General features: G+C 39.6%; 1 protein-coding gene across 1 annotated transcript; it reads right to left on the reverse strand.

Annotated features, from left to right (window-relative positions):
• Window positions 1–394: 394 nt before the first annotated feature.
• Window positions 395–23,686, reverse strand: LOC109471212 (Fanconi anemia group J protein homolog; the record flags this gene model as incomplete). The annotated part of the gene is made up of 34 exons (XM_019770528.1): window positions 395–878; window positions 1,267–1,415; window positions 2,197–2,415; window positions 2,875–2,956; window positions 3,200–3,306; window positions 3,488–4,782; window positions 5,046–5,166; window positions 6,301–6,368; window positions 7,069–7,196; window positions 8,081–8,116; window positions 8,292–8,395; window positions 8,823–8,952; window positions 9,176–9,247; window positions 9,656–9,706; window positions 9,833–9,901; window positions 10,603–10,740; window positions 11,063–11,152; window positions 11,596–11,644; window positions 12,213–12,379; window positions 13,054–13,203; window positions 13,783–13,829; window positions 14,612–14,747; window positions 15,634–15,729; window positions 15,864–15,980; window positions 18,320–18,410; window positions 18,525–18,614; window positions 19,311–19,501; window positions 19,982–20,073; window positions 20,667–20,756; window positions 21,025–21,087; window positions 21,434–21,481; window positions 22,092–22,203; window positions 22,587–22,685; window positions 23,624–23,686. Coding segments are annotated over 34 exons (4,617 nt in total), but the record flags the coding sequence as incomplete, so codon positions are not given.
• Window positions 23,687–24,786: the final 1,100 nt, after the last annotated feature.

Genomic DNA, 24,786 nt, shown 5'->3' on the forward strand with positions numbered 1-24,786 from the left:
TTTTAATAATTCAACAGCTTTTCTTTTAAAATATTCTACAGACTACAGAAATAATATGGAAAGTTGTTCAGATTTCTTCACTGAAATCTTTTCATACTAAAATATTGTCGATACATGTATTTGTCAATATTTGTATGGTGGATATGAAGTGTCATAACTTCTCATACAATATAACACAACTGACAGTGAAATAAAAGTAAAGAAATTAATGTTTTGATAAGGATAAAGCATAATGCTCTGGATGGAAGCATACAAACAAAGATGTAGATATTCATATTATCAACATTCATGCAAACACTGCTCTACGTTTTTGCAGAAAAAGGCTGGAGTAGTAAAAAAAAAACGAAATTCAAAGACAGACTAGATTAGAAAAATATTGTGCAAGTACGTTGGAAGAAACACTGTGTTTTGGGGAAATTGTTATAGTATAGGAAAAAAATTGCAACAACAATGTACAATACCTTCACCCCATACTCAGTAGCGATTCTTTTACGAAATATAGTATTGTTGATATCATCATTACAAAGTGATAGCAATGACAGTCAAATCTGCACTACTGTTCTCTGTGTGCAAATTAATACTGTAAATTAAAAAGCTTGCTATGTGCCCTTAAGAATTTGTTCAATGTGTTTTCATGCACATAGTAGTTATTTCATAACTCTGAAATGTTGATCATAAAGAATAAACTAGTGCTATCTTCAATGCTGTCTAAGGGTGTGTATTTTTGGGTCTACCATCAAATATTGTAGCTCTTAAGTATATTCTTATATATAAGTACTTCTTACAGAAGACTAAAGTCTTGCTCTGCTCAGTTGTGGTCCTTATTCTGTGAGTTTAAGATGTGGACAGTGCCAGAGGGCCTTGTAGTAAAGCCATCCCTGAAAAAAAGGAAAAGCAGTTGAGGACAATTACCATACACACATAGATCCAATACCTTCAGAAAGTAGCGAAATATTCTTGTGTTTGGGGTATGTAAATTTGTTTCACTACACATTTGGACAGAAATATTACAGGAAATAATACTAGTATTTGGTAAAAGAGTCATATCACTTATTTATTTGCAGTTAGCCTTACATTAGTACCACAGCTAATTTTGAGGAAGGACATACAGATAAACATGAAAATGAAGGACATAAACATTGAAAATACAACTAACAAAACAATGAAAAACGTTTGGACTGTATTCTTTACTTCAGTGATATCTTATCATTGGCTTCTTGTATATGATCTTCAAAATGTTGTTGACTTCAAGCTTAATGTACATACCTTAGTTGTAGGCTTTCCATTGCCCAGGGAAATGATGTTGAAGCCCAGAATGGTTTTATCTGTTGAAGACTTTGTCTTACACCCAGCACACACCACAGGGACGTACAAGCACTGGTCCTCCTCACTCAGAAAACTGTTTACATGTGGTCCTACAGAATAAGAAGGAACAAAAAAATCAAATATTTCAGACTTCCAGGAAGAATTTTAGCATTTTCAAGTTAGACTTTCAAGTTCAGAGACTTGTTTGAGTTTTCATGAAGGTATTGGTATTGGAGGGACTGGTGTGATGTAATTTAATCAGGTAACTACTTCCTGAATTCCTCCATATACTACCCACTTACAGTACTCGTATTCTCACCCAACTTGCTGAGTCAACATCAGGCTTTACCTTCCTATCAATCATCTGTCAAAATCACCTCCCATCCACCATGCAACTGAAAAAGAGTAGTTCGGAGACAAACCTACAACTCACCACAAAAACAATACCCCTAAACTTGTGCCACCAGTGTACAAAATACTCTTTTGAACCAGGTTGCCCTGTACCTACAGCAAAAATTAGGTTTCCCCTCAGAATTTTAGGTTGCCCCAACTATAAGTTACTACTTTCAAATCAAGTAATGTTACATACATAAGCCTTAAGACAATATTTCTAACAGCCTTTAGTTAACTGATACTAGTAATAGCCATTAATACCTAAAATTAAAAAGCATCTGCCGGATACAGTGGTGCAAGCCAAGTGGGCATGATTTTGGTGGGTGGGGGTATTCTTAAAATCCAGGTAGCACACTGGGCTACGTAGGTTCAAAAATAGGTTTCCCCAAGTAAAATTTGGTTGCCCGGGGCAACTGGGCAACCAGGTACTTTGCACGCTGGGCCCACCCAAAACAATACATCCATCCTAGACGTGATTAAAGCTATTATCATACGAACCTTTGGCTGACTTCTGTGGTGACATGGGCTGGACTTTCCCTTCCAGTCTTGCCCTGTCTATCAGGACCATCCCTTCATGTGTAGGGTGGGACCTTCCCTCCTTCATCAGCGGAGCATTACACTGGCACTTCATTCCTTCACTCTGTCTCCTCCTCAGGTTAGAAAGAGTCCTGGATTCTTGTTGGATGTAGGTAGATGTTTCTTTTTCTACATGGATATCTGAGGAAAATGAAGATGTAGCATTGGATTTAGAAGGTCTCCGTGTACTTTTTTTTTGACATCTCAAAGCACTGTGTAGAGATGTCCGTTAAAAGAGTAAAATGATATTTACTTTGATATGTACAAAAACATGTACACTAAGGGCAGCCCTCCAGACCGCTCCATTTAGGATCAGTATCCAACACTCCCATCAAAACTTCAATACACTATAATGCTTAAGAATCACATCGCGACTGTACATTTTCTTGCTTGTTCTATGATCATGATACTAGTACTTTCATGCATGTTGCTATGTAAAAAAAACATCATATTTGTGCGATGTTCTGCAAATTAATGTTTGATAGAATGATTTACTTTCATAGTGGTGCACATGGATATTTGCTAGCTTAACAATAATCTCCTTCCCTGGAGGTAACTAGTTGTTCTACAGAATGATTGTAAAAGCTACAGAATGGTTACCTTCTACAGAGCTGACCAGTTCTGTACCACACATGGTACAGTGGAGTCCAGGTCTGCATGGACCCTGAGCCTGCTTCCCTCCCTACACATGGAATAGAAACACAGGAAAATGGGAAGATTTTGAAAATGCCAGAGTTCCAAAATTGAAACCTACTAGTATCCAGGTGCTGGAGTAACTGTTACTAACATTCTAGATGTTTCCTGAAATATAAACTATAATCACTTCTTTCTCTGATTCAAGGCTACCCATACTGTTGAGTGCCGTCTAAGACTCTAAATTTCTGATAAAAGAAATAATTAAAATTTTGCAAGTTGTCATGCTGACCTTGCTCTGAGTCGTCAAGTCATCAAGGAAGTCCCCGGTGTAGTCTTCTGACAGGACAGGACAGTTGGCCTTTCTTCTGGATCTGAAGGAGCGACGGATCTTCAGTGCTGAGGAGAGAAAACAAAGTTACTGAAACAACAAGAAACCAGAAATATAAGATTTGCAAAGCAAATACATAATATTTATTCTCACTTAATCATATCCAGCACACTCCAAAGTCCTGCCACTTGCTACATAATAGTAATAACTAAAAAAGGAATAGTTTCAACAGAATGAAAACTAAGTTACCTGGTTGACTTTCCTCTAGGACTTGTCCCTCATTTTCGTCTTGCGATGTCTTAAAAAGTTTCTTCTTGTTGGACTGCTTTCCTGCCGCTGGTTTCTTCTCACTCCCAGAATTCCTTCTCTTCTCAGTGGACTTCTTTGCACTGGAGCTGAGCTGTCTCTTCCTCCGTCTCGTAGATGATAGTGGCGGGTTATCTTCTTTACATTCATTTTCATCGTTGTCGTTCAAGCTTCCTTTTTGTGGGAGGGCATTCTCGACGATAGACTCTGAGGTGTTTTGCTCAGTGGTAGGTTCTGAGTCAAACAGAGGAGGTGTGAAGTCCATGTCAGCTGCAGATGTTTCCTGTAACGGTGGAGTTGACATTCCGCTTCTCAGCTCTACTGTGCTGCCACTATGGACAGGTGTCGTCAAGGGGCCGATGTTAACGAACTTAAAGAGAGAGTTGACTTTTGCATCACTCGGTCCAGATGATTGGTTTGCTCCGTCTTGGAAGGAATGATTGAGACTGTCCTTCGTTTCGCTTTGGTCTTGTGGGTTTTCTTCCTTTTCTTTCTTGCAAGATTTGGTCAACAGTCCTGCAATCTCAGCATCCTCTGTCGCTGCGTTGCTGTCCTCTTTGGACTTGTAGGCAAACTGTGCTAACTTGGAAGCCATGGAAAACCTTTTAGAACCATGACCATTGCTCTCAACTTCACCTTTAGCTGACCTTTGCCCTTGGTTCATTACATTTTCCTTAGTGTCTGTAGGACCGTTGTCCTCTTCAAATGTCAGCCTACCTTTCGGCGTTGGTATAGCACCTAATGTCCTCTTGTCACACCTGTTGATGTCACCTCCGGGGGTCATGAACCCATCACCTTTCACCTCTGAACTTTCACCCTTGACCTGATGAGCCACCCCCATGCTCGCCTCAGGCACTGAATCAGTGACAGCTTTCTGCTGCACATTCTTCTTGAATAGAGCCTTCAGCTTTCCTTTGGAGATTGACGAAGCCTTTCTATCACTAAGTGACACATCTTGCGAGATGTTTTTTTCTTGATCTCCTGGATCAGTGACATTGCTAGGAGTACTGGGGATGAATCCTTGGGGTTCATACTTGTTGACTGCCGGAGTTGTGTCCCCTTGCCTCTTGGTTTGGTCCAGTACGGGAGATTGCCCCATCAGGTGCTGAAAAGCGTTCAGTTTTGCAGGCTGTGGATACATACTGCTTGGGTCTGGTGTGGAGACACTGGTGTCCAGAAAGGAGTGATGGGAGGGATGGGGAGACGCCTGTGGGGTCATCCCGGTCGGCATGGCAACACTAGAGAAACAAACAAACAAACACAGGATGACTGTCTCACCTTAAACATGTTGGGATATAAACAGGTAAGCACTTTTCTTCACACAAACTTATTACATTCAGTGGAATTTGAACATAAATCTACAGTGTACTCCAACTTACTGAAAGTTTTCCCTATAAATTACAAAATGTCTTTAGGGTCTGGCTCAAGCATATGTGTGTGTGTGCATAAAGTAAAGAACTGTTTGACATTTTAGGTACAATGTGAGTGAAGGGGTTCAAACCTATCATCAAGAGAGGTGGCACTTCCTTCTGTCATCTGTGTGGAGAATTCTGTCAGGGAGGACACCACACTTCCAAATGCATTAAAGTGCTGTACCCTCTGTCTCACCCACTTAGACAGGCCTGCAACAGTAAAGAATGTGAATGATTCACATGTATGCAAATACTACAAATACTACATTATGCAACAAGTTTAAACTGTAAGGCCACACCAAGTAAATTTTATGGATGACGTCCGCGCGCGCATTGATTTTGGCCTGTTCCTAGAAAAAAAACAAGAAATTCCGCTTCCTGTAACTATGACAAAAGAGTCACGACAGTGCCGCAAATAGCTTTGTACGGACCAAAGCTTATGAAGCATCAAGCAAGGAAATCATGACTTCCATTAGGAATTCAGTTTGGTACATGCTGCCAAATTTGAAGAAACTTGCTGACCGCTCCATCTATCTCCCCAAACTCACAGGACGACAACTGCTGTTCCACCTGATTTATTGCTGTTTTGATGATGAATAAAAGATTTCTTGCTTGTTACACTGTGTCACCTCATTCAATTGGTGTCCTAACATTTGTCGTCTCTTAGTATATTTCTAATCTAGGCATCTTGTTTTTTAGGGCCCTTCTTGTTTTTTTTTCGCCCTCTCGCATTAGATTTAGGGTCTCCAAAGGACGTCATCCATAAAATTTACTTGGTGTGGCCTAATTTCCAACACAAGAAATTGGACTCACCCAAATTTTCGACTGTACAACTCCAGTCTTTGTCAAGGAATGAGCAATCCACCGCTTCCGTGACGTCACGCAGATAACACACGTGACTCCGTTAGCAGTGGATCATACATGTAGGTTGCAGAAAGTCTGTGGCACCCCCCGTCTCTGTTGAGGGATGGTTGTAATGCCCTGATGTAGATGGCCTCTTAAATCCCTCTGCAACCTATGATCCACTGCTCACGGAGTCACGTGTGTTATCTGCGTGACGTCACGGAAGCGGTGGATTGTTCATTCCTTGACAGTTTTTAATACTGGAGTTGTACAGTCGAAAATTTGGGTGAGTCCAATTTCTTGTGTGGGAAATTACAGTTTAAACTTGCTGCAAAATGACTTCTACCAACACAGATGAACTTTCAAGATAACAAATACTAGTGGTACAACAAATCTTCCTGTTATACGTGTATTGTAACTGGTGGCAATGTAGTCTTTCAGAATACAAGTACGAATTTCACATGTATGTATGGCAGTTTATGAATTGTGAATGTTGTCTACCTTTTGTGTATCTTCCTTGTCCTCTGGAAAACCTGTCGTCCACAAGAATCAAGGCTCCCCAGTCTTGTCTGGAAGACACAAATAGAATAATGAATGGTATAAAATTATGTCATATGTAACCATAATCAACAATGGACTAACTGTATGTAAGATTTCAGTCTCTCATGATAAATTTACCTCAAATATATGTTAATAGTTTGATTCCAGTCTGTTTTTAAATGTTACTGTAATCAATTTGTTTCTTACAAAATGTTCAAATTTTCTAGTGTACTCAATCAAACTCGACACTGATTACCGCCTTGAAATGGGAAGTATTGCTTTTGGGGTGTCTGTCTGTTTGTCCATGTGTATTTTTCCACACTTTTTCCCCACATACTAAGAACATCAGGGACACTTAAAGGAAGTTAGGGAAAACGTATCAAAATATTACCTAAGGGAAGCAAGTGGGAAAATGCATGGGCAGTATTAGTGAAAATTGATAACAATGAACAAAACAAGAAATTTTGCTAAAACTCTTGAAAGTTGTTTGCTCATAACTCTAGATCTGCATCTGTATATGTATAGCCAGCATAACCACCCTTTGAGGTAACACACCATCTTCACAAGCACCCGGTAGAGCGGCAGCTGGTTACATTACACCAAACAACCTTTCATACCTAAACTTTGCACATCTAACTTTAAACATTGTGTAAAGCTATCTAGTGATGATGCCCCTACTGTACTTGTTGAAGTGAGTTCCACTCTAGGGAAAAGCACGTTCTGCCTTACTTGTGGCGTATGCAGCGTCCCAGTGCCTGGTTGAGAGCCCTGTAGGCCTGGATCTCGTACCACTGTCTGCCTGTCAGCAGGCCACGTGCACCGCTGTGCTGGTTGTTGTAGTTTTGCTTCAGCTCAACCTGCGTGGTACAACAACATCCTGACAGGTCAGGAATGTTCAAGTGCCCCTTATGAAGATGAAGGATCATTTGCAGCCATACAAGCCTTGACCCGATTTAAATTTACACGTAGTCAAAAACCTGACGGAAAGAAAACTGAAGGTCTCCCGTGCTATTATGCAGAGCGTAGGGTGATGCCCATATCCATTTCTGTAGCCCTTGGGCGACACACAGTTGTGCAATGCACTACAGCAGGGGGTTGGTCCGCTGGTAGTGCTGTGTGTTTGACCTTCCCACACTCTTTCTCATATGTGCTGAGTGCTAAGCAGAGAAAGAAGTGTGTACCATTTTTAAAGTCTTTGGTATGACCGGGGTTTGAACTCACGACCTCCTGGTTACAAAGCGAGCACTCTACCAACTGAGCTATTGCACCGGTATACATGTATATTGAACGAAAACTGCATTCATCAAATTTTTCCTAGGTGTAAATCGCGTTGCTTTGACGTGCATCAAGCGTGTACATTCAGATTGTACAGCAGCCCTAGTTCTTGACGTATGTCAAAGCAGGGCGAGTTACACGCAGGAAAAATTTCATATGTGCAGTTTTTGTACGCTCGTGTCCATATATATGCAGTTTTACGTACTGTAAGACTTTTCACAGTCATTTCACAAATGTTTGTCATCAGAAAGTTGAAGCAAAATGCCTTGGAAAAAAATGTGTCAACGTTTCCCATAGACACAAGCATTAAAAATCCTGTCCATAGTTACCACCTGTCCACATAGACTAAATTTTGTCAGTCAACTGGATGGTCTTTTCCTGCATTTTGACTGTACATGTACATGTAGAGAAGCTATGTACCTATTAATATATATCACCAAAATATATAAGAAATGTTACACCAAACCTGAAGGTCCTTGAAGTTTGGGTAGGGGATGCCAACCTGGAGTAAACAACAAAATTGAAATGGTTTAACAGTTAGCTTTGTACATGCATGCATAATTGTTCAAAAACTGCCACCTATCAGTACTTGGAAGAACTGCAGCTCCCACAAGCTTCTTTGCGATAACACACCACAGGCTCTGACACACAAAGGCAAAGACATTTCCCCTGCTTACCGTGATGACAGCTCTGGCGTTGTTGTCGGCGAAGTCCAGCCCCTCGCTGACTTTCCCACGGCACACTGCCAGGAACAGGGCGCCGCCGTGTCCGCCACCGTTCTCTGAGGATTTATAGACAAAGTAGGAACGTCAGGAAACAACGCCTCAAGTACAAACATGTAGTATTGTGACAGTGGAAGCTACAAATGTCAACAGAATCTACTGTATGAGTAGAAAGTTTTTCAGAGACTGCTGCACGATGTGTAAAATGTCACACAAACTTGCAGGCTTACTAACTGAACAGTGCATGGCTTAGACACAGAAACCACCATCAGTTACATGACAGCACTGCGCTCACGTTTTAACCTTTAGCACATTGAAGGTGTGCTAAAAGGTTGACAATTCTAAATTGGTTATGGAGTTACACAACAGGACTATTGTGCAATGAAAGATCATATTTGGATAATTCTAGTCGATATAAAATGTATGTTTTAAAAGATGACACCTCGTTCTTCTACATTTGTATCTGGAAAGTTGTAATGTCATCACCTGTGTCCTCACTACACTTGATGGCATCATAGAACTGCCTGAGGATGTCATCAAAGTCAGCCTTGTCTCCACCTTGTGGTTCCCTGATGACCTGTTTGTGCTCTTCTATCTGTTCCCACAGTCTGGTCATCTGTACACATCACAAACACAATGTTTTTCAACAGACTGTCAAGAAGTATTTTTGGGTTTTAGTGACCTTCAAGTTCACCCCACTTCCTGTGTCTGACCTTTTGACCTCTGGTCATTTTGCTGAACTGAACTTACTCTACTATTTTTTATGTGTTGCTTTTACATAGTCTCTTACAAATCGTGCGTGAGCGGGGTTTGAACCCCTGACCTCTGGATCTACATACCTGCCACCTCTGACACAGCTTCCCCAGTAGCTTGTATGATGGAAGGAAACACAGGACTCCGTGGGATATGGTCTGGAGCACATGGAGAAACTCTCTTCATGAAACATGACTGCACGACTACAAAACTGCCAACTTTTCATTAACATTCAATCATTAAGAATCTAGTGCAACACAAGTAAGAGATCAGAGATTTCTGACATTTTGGATTTATGTGACCTGCAAGTTCACCCCATTTCCTGTGTCTGACCTTTTGACCTACAATTCTGCCTGTCAATCTAGATCTTTGCCATCAATGTGCTGTCAACCTACTAAGTCTACGACAAGCTGACACACAAACCTACAGCTCAGCCACCCAAAACAAAACTTCCATACCCAGAAGTAAAAAGCAAAATGTGTCCAAATCACAGGCTCCAAATCATGCATTTTGTTGTTTCCATTTTACTTAAAATGTTCTTAGTCTCATCTACACATGTTACATACCTGGCACACTTGCAGTACAAGCTGGCCCAGTTCATCCTGAAATTCATACGTCTGCAAAAGTTGGAAAAAAATGTGAGAATTTGAAAGACAAGGACGGGCTTCCTTCTCCCTTTTATTGAGGTGTAAAAGTGTAAAGATCTGAACAAAGTCGCAAATGGAGTGGTTTGCTTGCAGTACCTCAGTGTGTTGATAGGTGGCCATCAACTTCCTGCCCCGTGGACCAGCTCCTACAGTTCCTACCCAAACCTGAAAAAACAATAGAACTTAAAAGCACAAGTACAGAAAAGTGTTGCCTTGAACTACACAAAACATTTGTCCCAATATATGCTTGGCACAACAAAAACTAAAAGGACTGTACCTTAAATTCTGGAGCTTTTAAAACTAAGTCTTCTTTTATAATTCCTCATATTCTATATTGAAATGTCATCATTATCAAACATGTCATCACAAACATTTTGGAAACACTGCCACCTATTAGTACCAGAAAAAACTGCAGTTTGCACAAGCTTCTTTCATGATACTAGTGACACATCACATGTTACAGGAATGTGTAGCACCTGTTTTTGTTAGACGTGTAGCACCTGTTTTTTGTTACAGACATGTGTAGCAACTGTTTTTTTCGTTACAGACATGTGTAGCACCTGTTTTTTTTGGTACAGACATGTGTAGCACCTGTTTTTTTGGTACAGACTTGTGTAGCACCTGTTTTTTTGTTACAAACATGTGTAGCACCTGTTTTTGGTTACAGACATGTGTAGCACCTGTTTTTTTGTTACAAACATGTGTAGTACCTGTTTCTTGTTACAAACATGTGTAGCACCTGTTTTTTGTTAGACATGTGTAGCACCTGTTTTTGTTACAAACATGTGTAGTACCTGTTTCTTGTTACAAACATGTGTAGCACCTGTTTTTTGTTAGACACCTGTTTCCTTAGACATGTGTAGCACCTGTTTCTTGCCGACCACATGGTTGGCCTCCAGCTGGATAGGAAAGGGAACACCCAGCTCTGACTGGAAGGAGTCTATCGGTGACAGGGTTCCCGAGGACAGGACAATGGCTCGGCAGTTGGCAAGCTCACTGAAGGCCTGGAAAAAACAACAACAACAACATCAACCAAAATTACTTTCTGTTGTTCTCTCCATAAAAAGTTAAATGCTTGATGGTAGGACAGGTACATGTAGTTTCTGTGTTTTCACCATAAAAATAAAAACATTGTAAACGTTTCACAACTTTACAGTATACAGAGATGTATGTATCATGTATCCTTTACATTGTAGGTCTAATGCTACATGCCATAGAATATATAGAGTCACCTTATCCTATTGGTTCTAGCATTCCATATACTAGTACTCCTATTTCTAGCTTGTCTGGCTAATTACAGAGATGTAAGCAATGAAGTGACCTTACCACTGCAGGGTTGAGGCACCAGAAGTGCAGGTGGTGAGAGAAAGTCTTGTCCATCCCTCGCCCCTTCTTCATACGGACATACCCATTGGGCTGGAAGAGATGTCAAAAACATGTCAGCTTCCCATCCCATTTAACATACATGTATGATCACGAGGCCATGTGGCCTTACAGTGAGACCTGCTGCTTGCACTAATGTGTGAGCCATAATTAGTGCTGTAGAAGTGAATTCAAAGATGGCACTGTTACATGATGTATAAAAAAGCTTAAGGGTGGGAAGAATCTGTGTCTGTAACACATCCGAACGTCAGCAGAACGTACTGCGCCTGCACGAATCCTACATTTTCAGTTTTCATTGGATGTTTGGTCAATGTTGCATCAGAATTTTGCAGAATCTTTTTAGATGGGATGTTATCTAGAAATACATTGTACATGAATACGACCCTGAACGAGACTTTCAGCCGAAGTGCTATATATATGCACAATACATTACAGTTTTGTGCCGGAGGAAAAAACTAGGGGAAAGAGCGACTTACAAAGTGTTCTGGTCTGTTGGAGTATTCAACAGTTCTTTCAATCACCACTCTGGGAGGAAAGAAAGAAGGAATAAACTGGCTGCAGAAATCAAGAACTGGAAGGATGATTTGCAAGATTCAAAGTTCCCTAACATCAGAAGTGTATTTTTGTCCAAATGTCTTTCTTTCTGGAATAATGTCTATCATATTTGACTACACTAGTCAGGAACAGTTGTATTTCATTGTTATTGGTTTTGTGTCATCTTTAACAAGGGCTCGAAATTCATTTTTGGGAATAGCTGCACTGGTGCACCCAACCTAAAAAATTGGGTGCACAAAAATATTTTAGGTGCACCACCATATATAATCAAAATAAGATGTTAGTGGAATGTCAACAAAAACTATAATTATGTTTCATTTCAAGAAAAGTACTATAACAATGATTGTATTATTTTTTCTGACACTTGGATGTTAAGAATATGCTGTAACTACTATACATTAACATCTTTACATACGTTAAACATAAGAAAATATTTGGGTGCACTGGTGCACCAACGGAAAAAAATTGGGTGCACAGCTCTAATTTTGGGTGCACTAAGGTGCACATGTACCCAGTATTTCGAGTCCTGTTAACATACCTGTAGTCTTCAGCAAACTTCATGCCCTGTTTAAAGAGAAAGCCCAGGACAAAGAACATGCCCTTCAGCATCTGTGCCGAGGCAGACCCCAGCCACATCTGCTGCTGCTCCTGACCCTTCTTCTGTTCTGGTTTGTTCTCAGGGTCAGTCACTGCACTCAGATTTTTCTGAATTGAAAGTGAAAAAGATACTGTAAAATTAATTCCTGTAGTAAAACAATTGATAGTTAAGCAGTGAATGATACTTGAATGCCTAACAGTTTTCAAAATCTATCTACAAGTAGTTGCTTCACGAAATTAACTTCATTGTGTGTAAATTGATGTACAAATGTATCTCCATGAGCACTTTGTTTTTTGCTGTGTTTTTGTTTGCAATTCTGTACTACAGTAATGATGCAATTACAAATCATGATTTTTCACCTGTCACTCTATCTGTCCCACCAACATGCTGTCAAAATGTACTCAGACAAACACACCCACAGTTCAGCCACCCAAACCAATACTTCTATACCCAGAAGTAATAATAGGAGAATACCTTAATCCAAAAGTACGCAATATCGTGCAAATATTTTTAATTTGCAACTCTACTGTCAAAATTTGACTCCAAGATTGTGTAGCCGTTAACGTTTTAAAATATGATTGTACATCTTTGAACGCAATTCAGCTTTCTGCTCCAATGTTTGTGATTTTAGCAATAAACCATTTTGATTGATTGATTGATTGATTGATTGATTGATTGATTGATTGATTGAAAAGTCTCAGGTTTAAGCCCATGGAGTTGAGTACTGCCACCAGGGTTTATATTTCATACCATGATTACACAGTACACAACCTTGCCTTACCTTCAGCAGTCCAAAGGTGTCAGGGTTAATACCCATGGAGTTGAGTACTGCCACCATGTCCATCCCAGTCTGCACCTTAGTCTGACGTTCATAGTCACGATCCTTCAGCAGTGAGGAGCTGTCCTTGATCCACTTCTTAAAGCTGCCACACTGGATGTAAAAAAATTTTGTCTGACTTCAAATTTTTCACACAATCCCTGAAAATCTTTAAGAACGGTCTGCACAAATGCTTCTATCAGCAGCACACCAGCACTTGTTTGACAGGATTGTTTGTTTTTTAAGCTTAAGTGATTGTATTGGCTGGCTGCTGACAGAGGAAGCTGGGCTGCTTTGACTGCCTCATGCGTCACGAGACGCGGGAGCCCCTAAGTCTAAGTAAAGTAAGATTGTATATTGTAAATATGTTATTGATTTATATGTTGTTTTGTGACTGTCAACTATGTATATACATGTATGTATTGTCTGTATGTATGAATACCAGGAAGACTAGCGGTGGACCCCAGGGTCCACAATGGTTATTCTAATAAAGTTTCAAAGTTTCACAGGGACTTGATTTTGGGGTAGGAGGGTAAAAATGCTTTGATGAAGTTAATCGAAAATGATCGAAGAAAATGATATGAGAAAAAATATACATGTATGTTACTTGGTAACAGTACTAGAGTTATTGTTCCGAGCAGTTATGTAGACTTATCTTCAACTGAGTAGTAAAGAAAGGCCTCTTTGACTTACCACAATGTGGAGGGCTCTGTGGTCATCCATTTTCACATTGTGTAGTACTAACAGGGGACAAAAAAAGAATAACATCAATAATGTTTAATATGAACATCAAAACTAGTAACTGGGCTTTACAAGTTAACTAAGGGTATATAAACAATTGAAAACCTCTATGAAATATTCAAAGTTTTGGAATATCTTTGTTGTTTTCTATATCATAGTAATGTTCTCTCTGATACTGTCTATTCATAAGGCAACAGACATGCAGCATGAAGATGGGAAATGAGATATCCTTTTCTGGTACCATTGACCTAACTTTCATCATTGTCCATGACATTCCTAGCCTGTGGAAATAACTTTTAAACAGACACACCAAAAAACAAAACCAATGTATATAATAAAAGACAATACAGTATACCAAACACAATATAACAGGAAAGATACATCTACTAGCTACAGTTAACTTAGGCCACACCAATCTAATTTCTTGGTTAATGGATTTTTCTAGAAAAAATAATGGAGCGGGCGGGCAAAAAAAATAAAAATAAAAAACAGGCCTAGGCATCCTATTATGGCCCAAAATGGTACGATAGGAGCCATGAAGTCAACACACCAGACTGGTTCAAAATTTAAACAATGAATTTTGAACTTTTAATGATACCATTGCATTGAAAGCTGGAATAACTGTAACAACTAGGAAGAAAAGGACTGTTTTCAACTATTCAGGGCAAAATATGAGCATTTTGCAGTACGTTGATTCTGAATTTTTTATTTTTTTTGCAAATCAGAGAAAAATGAAGCAGGCGAACCCGTTAACCAAGAAATTAAGTTGGTGTGCTCTTACCCAAGTTTTCCAGTTCAGTCATGGTAGCATCCAGCTGGTCCTCTGTCATGGAGAAACTAGCAGCCTCTCGGGCGGAGTCTTCAATGTTGTGAGCCTCGTCCAGCACTATTATATTGTTCTTCAGGGAGATCTGCATCTGTTGAGAGAACAAATAATGTTGATGTCACTACCTAATCCTATGTACATGTAATAAACGACTCACTATCCCTATTGTTTTCAGTGGGTCCTTTAAAGTGAAAGTGATCTCGAACCAGTTTAGCTCATTGAAGAGCTAATCTTCCACTGGTCGTGACAGAGAAGACGGACACTATGTACAGTATTTACAGGTTCATTGTACTGGGGAAATTCCCCTAGCTCTTTTCGACAAGCACAATGAACAGTGGACCACAGCTTAACGTCCCGTCCTAAGGACTGCGACCCTAAACAGTAGCGTGCATGTCGGGTGAGCGACATCAGCTGGAATTCCAACTCCCAACCTCTTAGTCCAGAGGCAGGATCGCTAACCACTGGCATGGGCTACACACGCATTTGTGTGTTTGCTTGTGTTTCTGTTGTTACTGAACTGTATTTCCATATACTAGACATGATTGAATTACTGACAGAAAGTTAGTCCAAAAGTCCCAGAGTATTTTATCAAAGGTTATCTCATTTCCTGTCTTCAATTTCCTGCATGTCACTGTTGCCTTATGGGAGTAGTGGGAAGATGCATACTCAGAAAGAAATGTGCAATAAGTGAGAAATTGTAAAAAACTCTTGAGTTGTGACATCTTCAATTGCCTGTGTAATGCTTGCAGTTAGAGTTGCACAATTCAGTTTTCCCATGTACATGTACCTTGGTTGTGAAATACTGTTACAGTAGTTATTACATGACAAACACATGTTAGTCTAGTTGTTTAAAGTTTTAACTTTGACCATGAAACTACTAACACAGATGAACTTTAATGATCATTACTTTAGTTCTGTACTTGGTTTCAAAAAAATTTTGCATCATATGTCATAAATCTTTTTACCAAGAAACTTACATTTTCCCTGATGACAGGGTCGACCAGGTAGTTGTATGGACAGAAGACGATGTCAGCTTCTAACATCAGTTCACGGGCTGCATAGTAGGGACAGGACTGGAGAAATACAATGTCATATTTTTGTAAGTTACAAACTACTAACACCACTTAACATAATAGTTACCATAACAACCAACATGCACTAAACAAATAAAACAACTGTTAAAGCAAAAGAAGATGCCCGTTCCCACCTTTATCTTCTTGCCCAGTTTGACCAGTTCTTCTATGTCCCATGCATACAGCCCCTTGTACTGGATCTGGGCCTGGTTGGCCATCCTCACAACATTGTGGTGAAACGAACAAGCTTTCTGCAAGGAAAAAAAAAACAAGAAATTGGAAGTTTCAGGCTTCTGGGAAGTGTTGTAATTACACTGTATATAAATGCATTAATTGGAACTGTATCATAAGATCAAGAGGAAACATCAAATTGGATAACATTGTACAATTGATTACATCGTATTACAATTGTATCATGTAACTTATTCTAGTATTAGACCATGGTTCATATTTTCTCATAATTTGTTCCATGATTACACAGTACACATTCCTGCAAACCTTAGATTACATCCTACAACCCAAGGCATGCCAGATAACAACCCTGTCAATCAACAGAACTGAAACCTAATCTCCACCCACTCATTTCCAATCCTGCCTACTAAGGACGAGATACATACACACCCTCCACAAACCAGTGCTGCTCAAAACAATACTTCCAATCCCACAGGACAGAGACAAGTGGCGGGCTGCCATCAAGCCACAGTTGTGCAGTGCGACCACATCTAACCCTCGGAAGACGGGGAACAACAGACGATAAACTGGACAGTGAGCAGGGCTCGAAATACTTTTTTCAGCCAGGTGGCGCATGTTGCCACCTGAGTCAAAAGCCAGGTGGCGCCATCAGTATTCAAGTGGCAACACTTCTAAGTTATCATTTTCTTCAAATCTGCTACTTATATCTATTACGTTTTCTTCTAGTTAACTACTTAAGTTTTATGTTATAAAATAAAGTAATGTAAAGAAGACAAAAGCTCTCAAACAACAATGTTTTAATAAAGAATGCCACCTTTACATGTCTTCATCACAGGGCTGCCGCCGTGGGAATGCCACGCCTCTACATGGCGGCACACTTATGCGGGTGGTGTTATGTGCGCCATGTTCTTTGTTTGCGCAAGGATAATGTTACTCTCATCTGCCAAATAAACATACCCCCCGGACAAATATTCATAATCTAATAAAAAATGGTATTAGCTCCCTTGATTTAAAAAAAAATTGGGCATAGGTTCCCCGGATGACCCCTAACCGGGGGCCAACGGTGCTTCAACAAGTTCAACAAGTGAAAAATACATGATACAAAATGTACATGTATTTACTACCTGGAACTTGGAGCAATTTATTCCAAAGATGTTAACTGACATTTTAAATTAATATATTAAAAACTAAACCAAATCCTATTTCTCAAACAAATCACATATTGACACAGCTGAACAAATAAAAATGTGATCATGTTTATAAACTCCACTCAAAAACAATTTTTGAGAGACACTCGGGTCGCGGTGCTAAGCGTGATAATCTCTAATATCTCATCTGATTCTCCCAATATGTAAAGGGCCTTTACAATGACAGCATCCAACCGCACATACATAGAAACAACAATATTACACAAGAAACCAATAAATTCGGAAAATTTCTCAGTAATGTTTGAAAATTAACCTTAATAAAATATAAGTGAATTTTTATTTCAGTTGTAGCCGAAAAAAATATTTTTCATGCGTTTAAAGTATCGTTTTAGCACTGTAATATGTACTTATTACATGTATCTATACATTTGGATGCTATCTTGACCTTTGACCATTGTTATTGTGAAAACAGGTCGGCCATGTTGTCTTTCTCGCCGTCAATTTTCGAGCCGTTTTTTCGAGCAAATTTCAACCGTTTTTAACATTTTACGGCCTCAAAAACCCATATAACGAGGAAAACAAGTTGTAGTTGTTATTTTCATGCGTAACATTTCTTCTGGGGATGGATTATTTTTCCGTCGAGCTGCCGAAAACTTAGCGCCATGCCGCCACCATGCGGTCGGGAGCGGCCGGCCGGCGGGAGTTTTACTTTGTATCGGTGAGCTTTCGCGATGTAAACAAAGACAGTCGGAGTTGTTTACAGAAAATTTTGTTGTGAAACGCCAGCGGGGTGTCAGATTTTCTACCAATGACAACGTTTTCTTTGCGGCGTCATGGCGAGATCGACAATTCATCGTCAATTCACAGGATTGTGCCAACAATGGAAATTATGCCCGACCCGTGCAAAAAAATTAGCGCTCGATCCACGCCGCCCGACCGAAGAAAATTGTAATGACGAGCACATTTATCGGGGATAAAATCCCCAATTTTGAAAACCGACCGCTAGCCGCTCGAAATTTTTGGTCGGCCCAAAAAAGGCTAGGGTCGGGGGGGTTTTCATAGGGTCGGTCGGCTAACCGGAAACACAACTTTTTTTTTCCTAGGCCAAATTATAGGTGGCGCGCTGCGCCACCTGAGTTTAGGAATAAGTCGCGCCAAGCAAAATCAGGTGGCGCCGCGCCAGTGCGCCACCGGGTATTTCGAGCCCTGGTGAGTGTGAGTGAGTGTGAATGTGAGAAAAACTTGCGTACATGGTCCAGCAGCTCCCTACATCCATCGTTCTTGTTGCCCCGGATACTGGAGTTGATACAGGTGTGTTCTCGACTGGACAGGATCGTCATCCTATGACAAGGGAACAACACTCATACATGTAAATATACACCATATTAGACATGTTAGACACAAACACAACAACATATTAGACATAAAAATCATACAGGTATGATAAAAGCCTACCTGGTTCCCTTGTAAGCAGTCTTGCCCAGCTCCCGTGTAATCTGGGCTATCTGTTTGTGAGTCCTGGTACCAAAGAAAATCTTAGGGGCCCTGCAAAAATGACACAAAAAGTTAATGGATTTTCTACATACATCTACAAATTGTCTTCTTGTCACCCTCAAGTGAGGTGAACCATGATACTTTTTCAATAGCTAGGAGTGCATGCAGCTTTGCAATGACTCACGTATTTAGGGGTAGCTAATACAAGCAGGGCTCGAAATTCATTTTTGGGAATAGGTGCACTGGTGCACCCAACCTAAAAAATTAGGTGCACAGTACATTTAATATGTACAAAAATACCTACAAAAATATTTGCGTGCAACAGTGCACCCATAGAAAAAAATTGGGTGCACAGCTCCAATTTTGGGTGCACTAAGGTGCACATGCACCCAGTAATTCGAGCCCTGACAAGACATGAGTTAGGCAGGCCTATATCCTGGGCAGGTTCTAACGGTAGAGATCTCGATCAAGTCTTTGACTATGTCAACAGAGACTCTGATCAGGATGCTGTAATTGTGTCAGGGTGGTTTCATATCCTAAATTTCAAGTCAATCCATGATTGATCTAAAGTGACATGAATCGAAGTTGAAATATTCTGTCTGCCTCTTAAGCAAATGTCTTCAAATCTGCCAGAAGAGATCCCGATTGGAATTTCTGTTGACAGAGACAATCGAGATCTCTACCAGTAGAATCAACGATTGTACAGTACCAGATCGGAGTCTACTCTGATAAATGATGCAGTTGTACCTTTTCTTCCTCCTAGGTCTTTCTTCAGTTTCTTCTTTCCTCTCCTCCCCTTTATTCCCGCAGTTGCAAGTACAGGGCACCTGATTGGTCGAGGTGTTGTTGGTAAGTTCCATCTTCCACTGTGCAGGGGTGGGAGGGGTGTTGGGAGTCGCTCCATCATCCTCATACACAATTCCTCTCACTCGGCTGGACTGCTTTGTTATACAATAAACAAACAAACAAATAAGCAAAAATACAGCAAGAGAAATCAGTAAAATAGGCTTAAATCAACTCATACCTAAATATTCAGAATGTATTATTTGCAAAGGAAATGCATAATGTTTACCTTCACATGATCTTCTCTAAGAAACTACTGCTCTATTTATTCTTAATATTCAAACACAATCATACGTAAAGGTGAACAGCTTCTCTAACTCTGTCCTGCAACTTGCTACATAATGTAACCCAACACCACAAGGTGTCTGCTACAGCACCAGTCACCATGGTGACAGACGTCTGGTCCAGGTCATTGACCTTATGTGTTTGGAGAAGAAGAATGAAGAAGAAACAGAGCAAAAACGTTATGTTTTCCTACTTAACATAAACATAACAAACCTCATTCCTGTAAATAACCGTATTAGACATTAAACACCTGGAACAGGTGAAACCAGATCATTATTCACTCTTCCCACCTGCATGCCCCCTCCAGGTGTTCTGAACTTCTTCTTGGCAGGCTGGAAGTCATCTTCATTTGGACTTATGGATGGCCTGGCACCAGCTGTACCTAGAATCAGATTTTCAGAATATGTCCCAAAACTTTGGCAATGATGTTCACAATACAGTTCATAATACAATTCTTTAATGATAAACAATTGATAAAACTTAAACGTATATAATAACATGGATAAACTGTAGCAGAAAAATATATAAATCTGAGAGTCCAAGTCAATCAATAATGTATTATGTTTAAAACAACAACATACTGCTGACAATTTCAGGCATCATAATTGTAATACATACTATCAGAATTTTAGCTTTCCTCAAATTAAGTAATGTTACATACATAAGCCTTTGACAATATTTCTAACAGCCTTTAGTTAACTGATACTAGTAATAGCCATTAATACCTAGAATTAAAAAGCATCTGCAGGATACAGTGGTGTAAGCCGAGTGGGCATGATTTGGGGGGGGGGCATTCTTAAAATTCTGGTAGCACACTGGGCTACCTAGGTTCAAAAATAGGTTGCCCCAAGTAAAATTTGGTTGCCCGGGCAACTGAGCAACCAGGTATTACGCTGCAAAATGCACAACTTTTGGTAAATTCATTATTGTTAAAGATATTAAGAACACCCAATCATGATATAAAGTCGTGCTCACATGTATAGTCATGGTCCAACTGAACAGGTGACTGGACTACAGCTGGTGGGTCAGAGACAGTAGGGAAGTACTTGGATGTAGACTGTTCCTCTGTAAGATATAATTCAAAACTTGTTTCTTATCTGGTAAATAAAGAAGAGAACTGGCAAGGTATCACATTGCAATCAATCAAGGTAAAATTAGTTCTTAGTTCTTTATATTGCAAAAAAACTTAGATTATGGTGCAATGAAGCAGTCCAGATTATTTATCTTACGTGTTTGCAGAAGAAGATGAAACAGCAAAAACGTGATTCCTGGTGTGTACTAGAATGTAATTTTTTTAAAAAGTAAACTACATGGGATATGTGGCATAATGCACCTGGATTGTTGCTTGCCCCAGTCTGAAGCCCACTATGACAGGAGCACCCACAGTGTTCTTCCTCTGTAAAAATTAAGACACAATCAACAACGGTAACCAGTGTTCGAAATACTTTTTTAAGCCAGGGCAAAAACTAGGTAGCGCATCAGAATTTTAAGTAGCCCCCTTGATTTCGCGGATTTACCTTTAGGATAACTTCTTAATCTCATTTTATCTATTTAGTAAACCTTAATAATATTATATAACAATACAACAATAAAACAAACACAGACCTTGATACATATCAAATTTTAACCCTTACCACAAGACCACCTTGAACGGGAGTGCATTACTAAGCCATTAACTTACATGCTGTATGACTTGTTTCTAACAGGGTCTTCCCATAACAGTGTAACAGACATTTCTTTACCTTTCTTGCCACAAGTCTCCTCCTCTTCCTCCTCTAGCCTCAGTTTTTCTACAAGGTAAAAATATGATTGTTATAATTTTCCTAGTCTGTTATTTTTCACATGACTGCCAGAATGTATAGAATAGAATGTATAATTTACGTTAAGGATGAAATCTCGTCTGTAGTTTTCATATGCTATGTCAGAAAACATATCTGCAATGGGCAAAATTCTGATGCAATGTTGAGCAAATATCTAAAAATCCAGGTTTTGCTCAGGTTCTACTGAGGTGCTATCATAAGGCCACACCAATTTAATTTTTTGGTTCTTGGATTTGCCTCTTCATTTTTTTCTGATTTGCAAAAAAAGATCTAGTTCTGAATCAACTAAAAAAACTCATATTTTGCCCCCAACAGTTGAAGAAAGTCTTTTTCTTCCTAGTTGTTACAGTTTTTCCATCTATCAATGCAATGGTTTGATTAAAAGTTCAAAATTCATTGTTTAAATATTAACCCAGCTTTTTGTATTAACTTCATGGCTCCTATGGTAGCATTTGGGCTATAATAGGATGCATAGACCTGTTTTCAGTTTTTTCGCCCTGTCACTTCAAATTTTTTATTAAAAAATCCGAGAACCAACAAATTAAATTGGTGTGGCCTAAAGCTAGTAAGTTTGACATACCGTATTCAGCAGCTTGCCAGGCCAGACAGGAGCAGAGTAGAGCCAGACTTTTTCCACTCCCTGTCGGACTCTCCAGGAGGCAGTTCTGTTCCCGTTCCAATCCTTGTAAAATCTAAAACATTGTTTTTGTTCAAAATTATTCAAAACTGTAAGAGAGTGTGTGTTCTTGAACTGCAAACGACAAACACATTAAAACCTCCTTTTCCCTCCAACCATGAAACAAAACGAAACTAGAGAAGTAAGTTACTGTAACATTTGCAAAGCATGGTCTGCTCTGTTAATTCTTACTCAAACACATTCACATACATGGTGACAGGAGCATAGCAGACCATGAAATTGCAACATTATGTAACCCAACACAAGTCACTGTGTTGACAGATGTCAACAAATCATGTCATTAGTCAGGTCAGAGGTCACTGCTTGGAGAAGAAGAAGAGGAAGAAACTGAGCAAAAACAATATGTAAACATAACAAAAAGTCTAGCAAAATACATACCTTAGCCATCATGGCTATCTGTGTTGGGTAGGCATTGCAGGGAAACTGTACATTTACACCACTGATGGTGTACTTCCTCCCAGGGCTATCCATTCTAGACTGGAAACAGATACATGTATTAAGAACAAAGTCTCACACTTGCAGGCATGACTATCTATTGTTCAACAATAAACAGTCATGCCTTCAAGCTAGTGCCAGAGTTATCATCCAAGAATTGAGGTTTCAAAAACTCGTATATAATATATAAAGTATATAGTATATAAAATATCGTAGAGTGGAACTCCCTGCTACCAAGTGCAAGTAGGGGCATCACTTGACAGCTTTAAACCTTTACAGTTAGATGTGCAAAGGTTAGGTGTTATATAATTATGAAGGTTTTATATTGCCAGGTATTATATAATTATGAAGGTTTTATATTGCCAGCTACCACCAGGCTGTGTGCCTGCGAAGATGGTGTGTTACGCTGAAGGGCTGTTACAATGTATATAGTCACAGAAGCTGGTGTTTCACTGAAGGAATAGCAGTTATACATCTATCAATCTCACAAAGTTTAACATGAAATCGGAGATTTGTGACTTCTTGGAAGTATGCAATCCACGGCTTCCTGAATTCCCCCATGCCGACCACTAACCCTTGCTGGGTGCTAACCAGATTCCAAGACTTTCATGATGACATTCACTCGATTTCCTGTTTTGGACCATAAATTTTTGACCTCCTGTCATCTATCTGCCTGTAAATCTTCCCCACCCACATGCTATCAATCTACTCTATATCTGGATACACAGATGCACAAACCCGAAGCTCAGCCACCCAAAACAAAACTTTTGCACCAGGAGGCAATGAGATGCTACCAAGAAGTGCTCCCAACGTTTCCGTTTTGAATTTGATGATGATGCCCCCCTCCCCACAAACGGTCTCGCATAGAAAAATCACAGAAATACATAAAATATTCATAGTGCAAATAAAGCTGGCGCTTCTAGCTGACGTGAGGTACTTTTTGACGAAGTGTCATGAACAAAGTTACCTGGATAACTCACGGTAGACCGCCCGTAGACGTCCGTAAAAATGACAACCTCTTCAGTTCGGGTTTCGCGCCATTTTTACCGATCACTCCACTCAACATGTAGGGGTGTAAAGAATGGCATATCATTTGGACACAACATTGACTTCATCTACAAATAGTGAATCAAAAGTAAAGATACATAATCTGTTATTATCATATATAATGAATAATACTTGTACAATAAAGTTATACATGAAAGAGTCGAATTAATTTTCTACCCATGGAATAGTGTACTATTCCGATGTGGAGGTTAAAGGTTAAGTCATCATATGACTGTGAAAAACAAGGCCAGACAAGGAATCAAAGCTAGACAACGGTCTGTCAGGGTTTTCTGGTCGATAAGGTTGGTTAGTTAGCTTGTGTACTTGTCATCTGGTTAGGAAAGAAAAACACAGAGAAGACAACGGAAGTGCAACCGGCCGGTAAGTTATGAAACCGTTAGACTTTGGACTTTGGGTTATTTGAGTGCACATTTGAAAAGCTTGCTCTCTAGTCTAGGTCTCCTGTTACATGTTTACAGTCTGTATAAACTAAAAGCTCTTGACATGTTCTCAACGTTGTTTGTTTGTTTGTTTGTTTCCTGATATGTGAACCGATAAGTCAAAATATCTATAAATTGAATTCTCAGATATTTTGCACCTTGCACCTAGTGCACCTTGGTTTACCAACTACCAAGGAACAAGACTAAGTAATTGAAATTTTTGTGAATCCAAAACATATTCAGGAATTTGTGTGGTAACTGACCCACTCCCTTCAGAGCTGTTAACTCATATTCTAAAGATTATCTTACTACAAGAACAGCGAGAAACTATGTCTTGTTTCTTGTGTGGTTGAGACTTTGTCCAAGTAGTTAACTGGATTTCGGAATAATTATATTCTTTAATACTACTAAAAATAAAATACATGCATGTTCACATATACCACATTTTCCAATATTAGGCTTTGGAGAATGGTTATTATTATGTTAGTATCAAATAGCTTCTTCATACGAGCGATCGCTGTTTTTGTTTACATTATATACTAGTACATGCAAATTATTTCGAGACATATGCAAACTATTGGTGGTCAAATCAACCAACCATCACCTGGTTTTTGCCTACCATGACATCATGGTGATCGCTCCTATTGGAGCATATG

This window comes from Branchiostoma belcheri, unplaced genomic scaffold (assembly GCF_001625305.1).
Source record: "Branchiostoma belcheri isolate BF01 breed outbred unplaced genomic scaffold, Haploidv18h27 scaffold1, whole genome shotgun sequence".
In the NCBI taxonomy this organism is placed as follows: Eukaryota; Metazoa; Chordata; class Leptocardii; order Amphioxiformes; family Branchiostomatidae; genus Branchiostoma; species Branchiostoma belcheri.